This window comes from Gordionus sp. m RMFG-2023, chromosome 3 (assembly GCF_954871325.1).
Source record: "Gordionus sp. m RMFG-2023 chromosome 3, tfGorSpeb1-WG-v2, whole genome shotgun sequence".
Classification (NCBI taxonomy): domain Eukaryota; kingdom Metazoa; phylum Nematomorpha; class Gordioida; order Chordodea; family Parachordodidae; genus Gordionus; species Gordionus sp. m RMFG-2023.
The window spans coordinates 28,030,973-28,043,694 of NC_088777.1; the positions used below are offsets into that span (position 1 = coordinate 28,030,973).

General features: G+C 27.6%; 1 protein-coding gene across 4 annotated transcripts in view; it reads right to left on the minus strand.

The window, feature by feature from the left end:
* LOC135927469 (obg-like ATPase 1) overlaps nt 1-12,722 on the minus strand; it is a 124,909-nt gene that overhangs the window by 83,121 nt on the left and 29,066 nt on the right. For 3 of the 4 annotated variants that reach the window (XM_065463462.1, XM_065463464.1, XM_065463463.1), the window contains exon 5: nt 4,987-5,280. The exons of the other annotated variant lie outside the window; for it this stretch is intronic. In XM_065463462.1, the coding sequence (XP_065319534.1) occupies nt 4,987-5,280 (294 nt within the window). The remainder of the gene's footprint in view (nt 1-4,986; nt 5,281-12,722) is intronic. 4 annotated transcript variants of the gene reach the window in all.

Genomic DNA, 12,722 nt, shown 5'->3' on the forward strand with positions numbered 1-12,722 from the left:
GAAAGGGATACATAATAATGATAACCTAAAAAATGGTGGTCTGGATATTGGCAATGGGTTAATCCTAGAAAAAGTGGATAAGTTTTGTTATTTAGGTGATATGCTAAACGCAGATGGTGGTGTAGATTCTGCTGTTGTTGCAAGGATCAGACAAGCTTGGAAGAAGTTCAGAGAGATGTCATCTATTCTTACAAATAAAAAAGTTTCTCTGAAGTTAAAGGGGAAAGTTTACGTAAGCTGCGTGAGGAGTTGTTTAGTTTATGGCGGTGAAACATGGGCAATGAAAGCAATTCACGAAGCCAAATTAGAAAGAACAGAGATGAGGATGGTTAGATGGATGTGTGGGGTATCTCTGAGAGAGAGAAAAACTAGCAAGGAATTGCGAGCAAGATTAGGTATAGAAATGATTGGTATGGTAATGCGACGAAATAGACTAAGATGGTTTGGGCATGTGGAACGTATGACAAGAGATGACTGGGTAAAGAGATGCACAATGATGGAAGTAGGAGGATCAAGACCTAGAGGAAGACCCAAGATGACGTGGACAAATGTGATAGCGGCGGATATGAGAAGCTTGAATCTTACAAGTATTGATGCTCAGGACCGTCAAAAATGGAAAAGAAAAATCAGAGGGAAAACTGGCCTACCCGGGTAAACCTGGAAATCGCCATAAAACGGAGAAGAAGAATTAATTTTTATATTAGTTAATTTTGCATCGATCAGAAATTAAGAAGATCGCGATCCTTTTTTAAAAAAAAGGTCGATCCTGGATTTCGATCCTATTTTTCCCAAAAGATCGTGATTCGAACTTTTTAAATGGATCGATTAACAAGCCTGTGTCTTTGTCTTCCTTTGTCCATCTCCAATCTATTGCTTTTCCCACAAAATTTGAAATGAATTTTGAATATTACGTTGCTGAATCTAGAAATAACTGTAATAGTTTTAAGTTTGTTGGTTTTGGTGGTTTTTTTAACTGCCTCAGTATTTTTCTCTGTAGTTGTAATCCCTTTTTCTGATATATTATATCATATAAGTAATTTTTTGATATATATTATTGTAGTTATTATATTTGTTTTGATTATTTATTATTATCAATATTAACTTTTTTAATGTACATAAATAAAATTATATTAATGTTTAATAATATAAAAATGAACATTGAAAAGTTATTATATAAATAAATTATTCATTACGCGATTAAAATTATATAAAATATATTCTAATCATCATGTGAGATGAGGCTGCCAATGAAGCTGATGTAATTGGCTCTGTGAATTGCTATTGCGAGTCTTTGTCTTAAGAAGAAGCCTTCACGAGGTTCATCTGTTAGTTTGCGGATTAGCGATCCAAGTTCCTTGAAGAAAGAAAGAGCACGATTCCCAAAGGTAGTCAAGGTAGTAGAAATGATGGAAATGAATAAGTGATCTTGGGATATCTCTGAATATTTTGCAATTTTTAGAAGCTCCTTGTTCTCCAGAATGTTAAGGGATTGATTGGAAGGAGCCAAAGGATCAATACAAGAGTAATCCCAGACCAAGAATTGACCTCGCTTCCAGGGAATTTGAGAAATCCCGTCAGGGCGTTTCCCATCAGATCTGAAAAGACCAGAGGGTAGAATAGAAGGAATTTGAGCGGATCTCAGAGCTCTAAGAATTATAGAATTGCAAATGTTATGTCTAACGATGCGGCCTTTACATGAACGACAATGTAGACTATGCCTTCCATTACTCAAAACAGCAGAACTGCAGCCGGCACAGATGTGGGGTTGGGTTACTAAGCAATTTAAACGGATGCCTATAGCATGAGTTAGCTCATTTTGGGTCAATTGTAATTGTAAGTTCGCGGATGGAATGGCTTCGAGAAACTCATGTCCAGAACCATTAAGCAGGGAGGAGAATAAGGGACGGTCCAATGATTGCATACTGGAAAGGAGAGATTCGACGCAGCTTGCAATAATGGGCTTATTTCAGTCCTTCTGCTTGTTCGTTTCTGGCTGGAATTGGGTGGTCGGCAATGAATCGAGATTTCCATTCAATGATGGCACTATCAAAGGAAGGGTCAGAATTTAAGGAATTAGGATTGACTAAATTTTTGGTTAAAAGACAGCTCGATATAAAGGCAGTTAAGGCAAGATCGGAAGGGGATCTGATGCCTAGTCCTCCCATCTTGGTAGGAAGGGTGGCTTGTGTCCACGCTAATTCATGGAATTTTAGATTAAGGATACTTTCAATTAGGACTTTAATCCCATTTTCATAAATTCCTAAGGAAGTGGGAAATTTAAAAATAGGGGTAGAGCAGAGCGCGTAAAGAATTTTTGGGATATTGAAGAAATTTTTCAGGAGAAAAAAGGCTTTATGAGAAAGGAGAAGGGAAAATAGGTCAGCCAACTCATTAAGGGTTTCGAGTGTAGAATGTAGGAAGGATGATATGGCTGTGTGTCCACCAACGGGAGCACCTAAGTGAGATAATTCCTCCAGAGTAATCTGTTTGAAATTATGAAAATTGTTTTCAGATGAATTAATTGGAATAAATTCTGATTTTTCATGGTTGATTGATAGACCAATGGATAGCCCTGCATCCTTGATTATCATTACAGCTTTATTGATTTCGTCATTTGGACCACAAAGGATTCCATCATCGATGTACCATGCATGCAATGATAATGAACATGCCTCGTTAATAGATTTAACAATTTCATTGATCCCTAAACAGAAAAATAAAGAACCTAGAGGATCTCCCTGTTGTATGCCCTCAATCGAAGGAATTTTATAGGTATCAAATTGGAGAGTGGAAGGCTGTTGATAGCATGAATAAAAGAATTTAGTGTAACCAGGAAAGAGAATACTCGATGAGCTCAATTCCGAGAAAGAGTGTTATAAGCATTGTTGAAGTCGATTTTGACTAAAGATTCGTTGGTTGGCTGGGTTTCTAAGTGTATTCTCGTTAGATGAACAACAGCTTCACAGCCGCCAGGTATACCAACATTAAGTTGGAAAGGACTTAGTATATTTGAAGCTTCATGCTTTATTCGAGAGGAAATCATTTTAGCTACTAAACGACGAAAGGTCGAGCCAATTCGGTCTTATATTGGGTTTTTGAAGGGCTATTAGCCTGGCACCGAAAAGAATAGGGGAAACAAAGGTTGGCACATCATCTTTTAAGATTTTGTTGTAAAAGTTTGTAATTTTGGAAAGAATGGAAGTTTGAGAACATATTGAGAGGGAAGTAATGTCCTGGAGAAATATAGGACGGATTCCATCAAGGCCATGTGCTGAATCTCGATGAAAGGAAAGGATAGCTTTCCTCACTTCATCAGTGGTAAATTGTGATGTGCATGTAGAGTGAGACTGTAGAGATATAGGGGTTATAGTTGTAGAAGGGTGTTTTTTGCAGAGCTTCAAGTATTATATTTAATTCATAATGTTCATCTTCTAACTGATCCATTTTAATTTCTTTTTTTTATATTTATTTTGTGTTATAGCTGTTTTTACTTTAGTAACTTTTTGAATAGCCTTATTTATGTCTAAATTAACTTCGGATAATAATCTTTGCAATATTTTAAGATTTTTTAGTCCAAATATGAATTTATCTCTTAACAGTATTCAAATACTCTCCAAACTCAGAAATCGTGGCAAATTTTAGTAGATTTTGTTTATGATCTAATAATTTTTTTTCATTTTTTTTATTATGATAAAAATTATATCTTTCTACAATTATATTGTGTTTGTGATCAAAATATTATGTATTTCTATTACCACATCTTTGATTCCTACTATCCGCACATAAATTTACTAGTTATTTGTAAGTATCACATCATATTGCTGTTAATAAGTGATTTTTCTTATGATGATGTTAAAATTGGTTGTTTTAAATTCTTTAAATAGGTTGTAGTCTGTAGCACAGGTTTGATTCCATTAGAGTTCTAATTGAATGCTCCATTTTTTAGTATCCTCAAATAATATTTGTAGTATTTTGGAATAATAATAACTCGTATATTTTATTAGTATCTAAAAAGCAACTTAAAAATTATTCTGTTTCATTTTAAATTCCACCATATCTATACATATAATTTTCTATTTTTATGAGTATTCAAATAACAAAAGCACAAAAATACAGTTCATATAACTGTTAATTTATAAAAAATAAGAATAAAAAGTCAAAAAATTATTAAATAGGATGAAAAAAAAGAAAAGAATTGTTTAAAATGGCATAAAAATAGGGAAATAAAGAAAAATGACAAGGAAAATAAATAAATTATTTTTTAAAAGACAAAAAGAATGATCAAAAATGAGAAGAAAATAAATTAAAAAAGAAAAAATTACTTAAGTAGAAAAAATAAAAAACTAATAATTTAAGAAAAATTGACTAGAATTTTTTATAATTGACACTTTTCCATTTTTGATTCGATCTTTTCTATTTTTTGATTAGCACTTTTATTTTTTTTTGATTAAACCTTTTGTTTTTTTAAATCTATTTTGTAGAGACAGTATATTTTTTTAGATCTGTTTTTATTTTATAATTATTACTACAGGTTTTATGATTTTTAGATAAAATAAATAAAGATTAATTTTAAAAATTATATTTTTATTTTAATAAAAGAAGAGAATTAATATTTTATAATCCCAAGCCCAGTCCGATTATTCAAAAGTTTAACCCTACCTTAGCAAAACCTCTTAAAATATATACTAAGAAAATGCAAAATTAGAATAAAATATTAAATCACAACATGTTGTAAGAGATGACAATAAAAAGAATCATAAAAAATACAAAACAAAATCCAGCCCTATCCTTAGAATTTTCAAGAAATAATATAAAGTTTGGAAAATGAAATTACAAATTTGTTTCATAGCCTAGGCAAGAAATACTTTTCCCAAGATATTTTTTCCTAGTGTTATCGCGCGATATTTTTGCAAATCCTAGTAAAACAAATTAAAACAAGAAAAATACGCCTCTTGATTATGAAATGGAGAATTAAAGATGACTGACTTGCAAATTAAGCGCTTTGAATCCGTTGACAATAATTTTATCGATGACACTATAATTGATGTTATTCGACAAATAGCAGTCTCCATCGGTGTCAGCTGATGTGATAATTGAGACTATTTTGGACTCATATTCAGCGCTGAAAGGAATAATAATAGCATCGGGTCCGTCGTTTTCTCGAATCCACTTGGCACACTTGGACAACCATTTGTTTTTCTTCTTTATAAAGTCCGATTCCGATAGGTTGAGCAAATATATCATAGGTTTAGCTGTCAAGAACAAGTGTTTGTTAAGAACCTAAATTATGTATTTTTTAATTTGTTTGACTAATATAGTGTTCTATCCATTTTGGTGAAAAGATAGATTCTTATATTTAGGTAGTCACATGTCTCTTTATTTTGCATTTTACTATTATAGCTGCTTAGCGAGAGATAATGAATAGTGTTTGTATTCAATGAATAGAATAAATACTATTCATTAGTGTTGTAAACGAAATCGTTCTTGAACGAAGTTCGTTTTTTTGAAAAAATATGAATGGCGTTCATTTTATTTTTGACAAACTTTGAAAGTGAACGCCTTCCTTTTTTTGACGAACGCGTTAAAATTTAACGTTCGTTCAATTTTAAAAACACTTTTTTATATTTATTTGAAAAATTTAATATTAATCCAAATATTTTAAGAAAAAAGTCCTATATTTTTTAATCAGCTGTTTTTCCTTTTACATATTTCAATTTTTTTTAACTGATAAGAGCTAAATTCTTTTAAATTAAATTTTCCTTTACTATAACTTTTTTTCAAATCTTTAATCTAAACCAAATTATAAAATTTTCTTAGATTCAAGTTAGAATAACCAAATGGAGAACAAATTCACAGGCAAGTTACAAATTGCGTTCCTTAATATAAATGGAATGAAAAACAAACTAGCGGTTCTCTTAAGGATGTTAGAAGTGGAGAAAGTAAACATTATAGGTATTCAAGAAACCCATTGTCCAGTGAATAACATTGCAAACTTTAATGATTATAAAATATTTTGCTTGGGTACCACTTCCAAAAGCTGGTCTGGGATAGCATTTAAAATAAATAAACGCATACATAAATTCATCATCAAATTCGTGCCCATATGTGAAAGATGTGGTATTCTCCATTTAAACACAAATTTTAGGCCTACAATAATAGCAAATTTCAATTCCCCACCAAATAGATATGAAAGATTACGCTTCATCGACTTTGATAGATAAGATCCACTCACTCCCTAACTTGCAGATATAATATAATAATAGATATAATATAATAATTCTTGGCAATCTAAACCTAAAAATTGGTAAGAAGGAGAATATGTTAGCAGTAATGTCACTGGGTATGATACCATACAACAATCGAATAGTGAGGATAGCAAGAAACTTCTTGATTTCTGCAGAAATAAGAACTATAAAATAGAAAATACCCTTTTTTGCCACCGAGAATTCGTAAGGGTTCGGTAGAAATCCCAAATTGATTTATTCATCTCTAATATTCAGTTGTTTGACGGCGTTAAAGAATCAACTAATATAAACCTATTGGATCATAGAATGCTTATAGCTAATATTACCGTAAAAAAAATGGGGCTATTATAACAGACAAAACTCGACTGGACCTAGTATAAATCATTTAAAAACAAACTTTATATGTAAACTAAGTAAATTACAAACACCGGAAGATGTAATAATTTTTTATCCATTAAATAGGAAAAGGCCTAACTTCCTAAACATAACTATGCACCGAAACTTAGAATGCTGGAAACTATTTAAAAATGATTTTGGGTTTGACAAATGTAAATCTTTTTTCAAAGAAAGAATGGATGTCTAGACATTCATTCTTTCTTTGAAAAAAGATTTCCATTCTATCAATAATGCCTAAATTAGGCAATTATTCTTATTTTGTTAATAAACTTTTTCTTTATACTGTCTAAACGAATTAAATTATAATTAATAAGGAACATCGATAAAATTTTTGGAATAAATTATTTCAGTCGTTTAATCATAGATTTGCCAAAATTTTGTTACTAATAGTTTTTTTCCTTTTACTAGCTATTATACTCGTTTAAGTACTCAATTGGTACTAATAAAGCAAGAAATATTGATATAATTTACAATTAGTTCGTAGAACTATTCAGCCGCCAAATTTAACAGCGATGATATTAAGATATATAAATCCTGTCTATGCCACTATTCTGATACATAAGTTGAAGAGTATAAAGAAATTACTCAGAATTATCAAACTATTATGGTAATTATAGGTATAAATATCTTAAACCTATGATATTGAAAGAAGTTCGAACATTTTGAAAGAATTAAATAAAAATGTAAATATAAGCCTTCCTGATATTGGAATATCTTTATTTTCTTGATTTGGAACATTTTGTATTTATTTTCAAAAAATCCTGATTTAATTTAATTCCATTTTATTAGAAAAAATGAGTAAAAGTGCTTACAAATTGAGAAGGAGCGTTTAGCGCTGTTTTCATAAAAACGGTGATTTAAATTGAACTGGTATTATTTTAAAAAATGATGAAAATTATTATACGTTTTTTTAATTTTTATATTGTTTAATTAGACTTGTGAAATCAGCAAAAATAAAAAACTAAAATAACTGAAGATCTAATGATTTATTTCCATAATTTATTCTTCGTAAATATTACAAATTTATGTAATCCAATAAAATATTTTGAATTTTTTTTTTTAATTAATCATAACTTTGCAGTTATTTCTATTTATTAAAATGCGAAAAGAAGAAAAAGGAGAGGTCAAAATATTCAAATGAATTAGTTACTATTATATCAGAAAGTTATATCGATGTGCATTATCTAAAAATTATAATTAGGAGGCATTAATTATCAGTAAAATCTTCTATATTTTTAAAAATAATCTGAGAAAACCAACAAAAATTTCTTAGCTTTTAGTATAATTTTTTATCTAGATTGGAAAAAAAGTATTTCAGAAAATTTTCTTTAAATGACATAAAGCACACATAGGGGGGGGGGAAGTAACTTATTCTCTGATTTGATCAAGATTTGAACCCAGGTAGTGGGTTGACCTTTTAAAATCGGCGTGATTTAGTTCCGTCGCAATGAGATTAAAATTCGGTTTAACCCGATAGAAAAATTACAGGTATTCCCATTTAAAAAAAGAAAATTCCCAATCAAAAAAAGATAACTGTCAATCAAAAAAGGAAAAAGTCCGATCAAATTATGGGACCAAAACTTAGGAAAATATCGGATCAAAAAGGAAAAGGTGCAATCAAAAAAGGAAAACTGTCAATCAAAAAGAAAAATGGTTATTTTTTAAAACTTTTTGCCACTCTTTAAGTCATTTTTAATCTTTATTTTTCTTCTCATTTTTAATCATTTTTTTGTCTTTATAAAAATTACTTATTTATTTTTAAAATTTCCCTTATTTTTATTTTCTCATTGGCATACAATTTTTTTTTATTAGTATTTTTTGCATATCAAATTATATCACTACAACTGCTAAATTAAATTAAATTGAACTATAAAACAGTGACAAATATGAAATACTTCCATCTCAATAATGGAATAAATATATTACCCAAAGGAGGTTTAAGTGTACGCAAGAAATTAAATTAAGAAGTGGAAATCAAAATCCTAATAACAACGATGTATTAATTCGTTTTATAGAACATGATGAGAGAGGAACATCTAAGGAGTATGTAAAGAATTATTTTAGAGATATGGAGACCAATGTAGAAGAGAGAAAATTATTAGTGATTAATATAAATTTTTTAGATAATTTATATGCAAATAACACTAATAAAAAAAATATTTGTCAATGAGAAGTAAAAATTAAGGAAAAATAAATAAATTATTTTTAAAAGACAAAAAAAATGAACAAAAATGAGAAGAAAAAAAGATTAATAAAAGTAAAGATTAAAAATGACTTAAAGAGATTGCAAACAGTTAGAAATAAAATAAGAACAAAAAAATAACGATTTGCCTTTTTTAATTGACACTTCCTAAGCCTTTAGAACTTTTCCTTTATTGATTGACATTTTTACTTTTTTGAAAGACCCTATTCCTGTTTTGATTGAACCTTTTCCTTGTTTGACACTTCTCTTTTTGATCGGACTTTTTCCTAAGCCTTTGGAACTTTTCCTATTTTGATCGACACATTTCCTATTTTTATTGACACTTTTCCTTTCTTGATTGAGCCATTTCCTTTTTTGTTGACACTTTTCGTTTTTTGATTGAACTAGTCTGGGAATTCACCTTTTTTGATTGGCACTTTTCCTATTTTGGTTGGACCTTTTCCTTTTGACACTTTTCCTTTGTTGAATAAGTAGGGTACCAAATATATATTTTTGAAAAATTTCTAGTTTATATAATAATTTTATAGAAATATTATTGGTTATTTTCAAAAAAATCGTCGGTCTAGAATTGGAGTGCTACCACTCGACATTTTCAAAATTTTAGGTTTGAAGTGGATAATAACCTATTTATTCCCAATATATATGTTGCAATGTGAAATATTCGACAATGTATACATTGCCGGAATATTTTCGGCAATGTGAGGTAGTGGTAGGCAGGGCATGGCAATGTATTCTATTTTACAAATTAATAAATTAATTATTTATTTATTTGAGATATTATAAATTTATTTTATATTTATTTTAAATATATCTTAATTTGTTACAATATATTTTTTGATTGATATAATATATATTTTTTTTTAATATATATTTTTTTTTAATATATATTTTGATCGCTAATTTTTTTTATTTTTTGTGTTATGTTTTTTTAATAAATTTTTTTAAATATATTTTTTTTTAAATATATTTTTTTTTCTTGATAATCTTTTGATCGCTACTTTTTTTATTTTGTGTTATATGTTTTTTTAATAAATTTTTTTAAATATATTTTTTGATTGATATTTTTTTTATATTTTTTATTTTTTGTGTTTATATGATTTTTTTAATAAATTTTTTTAAATATATTTTTTTTTAATATATGTATTTTTTTTAATTTATATTTAATATATCTTTTGATCGCTAATTTTTTTAAATTTTTTTGATTGATATTTTTTAATATATTTTTTTAATAAATTATTTTAAATATATTTTTTTGATTGATATTTTTTAATATATATTTTTAAAATGATTAATATATATTTATATTTTACGTAATTTAATCTATTATATATCTTTTATTAGATAATTTTTAGGTAATAGTGACAAATGTCATAATCGTTATTTTTGAACTTTTTTGAGTTTTTTTAAAGCAAATAGATAAAAATATGTTTTGCAAACATGTTAAATTAAAATTTCAGGGAAAGTGTATTATAAAAAAGTGACAATTGTTATAATCGTTATAATGGGCAAAAATATGTTTTGTAAACATGTTAAATTAATATTTCAGTGAAAGTGTACTATGGAAAAGTGACAATTGTCATAATCGTTATTTTTGATTTTAAGTTTTTTTAAAGTAAATGAGTAAAAGTAAACATGTTAAATTAATATTTCAGTGAAAGTGTACTATAGAAAAGTGACAATTGTCATAATCGTTATTTTTAAACTTTTTTAAGTTTTTTTTAAAGTTAATAGGTAAAAATATGTTTTGTAAACATGTTAAATTAATATTTCAGTGAAAGTGTACTGTAGAAAAGTTACAATTGTCACATTATTTTTAAACTTTTTTTAAAGTAAATAGGTAAAAATAAGTTTAGTAAACATGTTAAATTAATATTTCAGTGAAAGTATACTGTAGAAAAGTGACAATTGTCCTAATCGTTATTTTTAATTTTTGAGTTATTTTAAAGTAAATAGTTAAAATATATTTTGTAAACATGTTAAATTAAAATTTCAATATAGGTGTACTATAGAAAAGTGACAATTTTCATAACCGTTATTTTTGAACTTTTTTGAGTTTTTTTAAGGTGAATAGGTAAAAATATGTTTAATAAACATGTTAAATAATTTAAATATAGGTGTACTATAGAAAAGTGACAATTGTCATAATCCTTATTTTTGAACTTTTTTGGGTTTTTTTAAGGTAAATAGGTAAAAATATGTTTTGTAAACATGTTAAATGAATATTTCAGTGTAAGTGTACTATAGAAAAGTGACAATTGTCATAATCGTTATTTTTGAACTTTTTTGAGTTTTTTTAAGGTAAATATGTAAAAATATGTTTTGTAAACATGTTAAATTAATATTGCAGTGAAAGTGTCCTATAGAAAAGTGACAATTGTCATAACCGTTATTTTTGAACTTTTTTGAGTTTTTTTTAAAGTAAATGGATAAAAATATATTTTGCAAACATGTTAAATTAATATTTCATTGAAAGTGTACTATAAAAAAGTGACAATTGTCATAATCGTTATTTTTAAACTTTTTTGAGTTTTTTAAGTAAATAGGTAAAAATATGTTTTGTAAACGTTAAATTAATATTTCAGTGAAAGTCTACTATAGAAAAGTGACAATTGTCATAATCATTATTTTTGAACTTTTTTGAGTTTTTTTAAGGTAAATTAGGTAAAAATATGTTTTGTAAACGTTAAATTGAAATTTCAGTTTAGATATTAAAGAAGACTTCATATTTATTCATTAAAAATATCTAAAGATTATAAATAATAATTATCATAAACTATCCAGTTTCCATATATTCTTCACCCCAAAAGACATCTAAAGAAAGCTCCATTGTTCCTCATCAACCCACGTGATGATCCCGTTCTTTTCTTCCACCAAGGATAACTTGATTCCCCTGTCAGAAAATAACTGACATTTTATGTATTATATTAAATTTATTCCTTCTTTTTTCAACAGCTACAACACGCCCACCCTTCACAAGCCCAGCGTCCCTCTCTCTGTGGTGGTGTTGTATCGAATCGCCCCTTTGAATTGTATAGAATCACCTCTTTGAATTGTATCGAGACGCCTTGAAGACGTTTAGGGAATTTATCGAATCGTCTTCCCTTATGATGATTTATAATATAATATCTCCGATACATTTCAATATATAATCGCGAAAACACATATTATCAATAATGGCATGTATATTGGGGTATCTGCATTTATAATCTATGGAACATTAATATGGACAATGTAATATCAGCAAAACATAATAATTCATTCATTTTAAGATATTTGGGAAATCGGAGCTATAATATACATTATTTGGATATGATTAATGATAATTAGGAAATAATGATTTTACATATAATACTGTAATGTGAACACATGGTCTATGTGTGAAATGCAATTTCAACACATGTAATTGTCCTTCTGTCATGTAAACAAAATCAAAGCTACATTTTTATAAATATCCCCTAAAATAGATATAAAAATCCATTTTTAGGTATTAAAAATAATTGTGAAAATTTGCCGAACAAAGATTTTGAATAAAATTACAAGACATAGGTATAGAAATAAATTTAATATTTTAAAGGGAGGAAAAATATATAATATGTAGAAAATACAATATTTTCCATCTAGGAATTACTCAATATCCTAAGAAAAATATACCATTTCTACCTAACTCTGCCATCGCAATTATCACAAATTCACAAAAATGTAGAATGCAAAGTAACAAAAATTGAGAATATAATGGGCTATATGGTATATATGTAAAGAATTTTTAATATACCTTCACAATATAAAATAATTTGAGTCTTTTTTTTTAAAAAATGTTCATAAAATAAATAGTAATAACAAAAATGTAATATGCAGCATAAATTTACAAAAAAAAATTT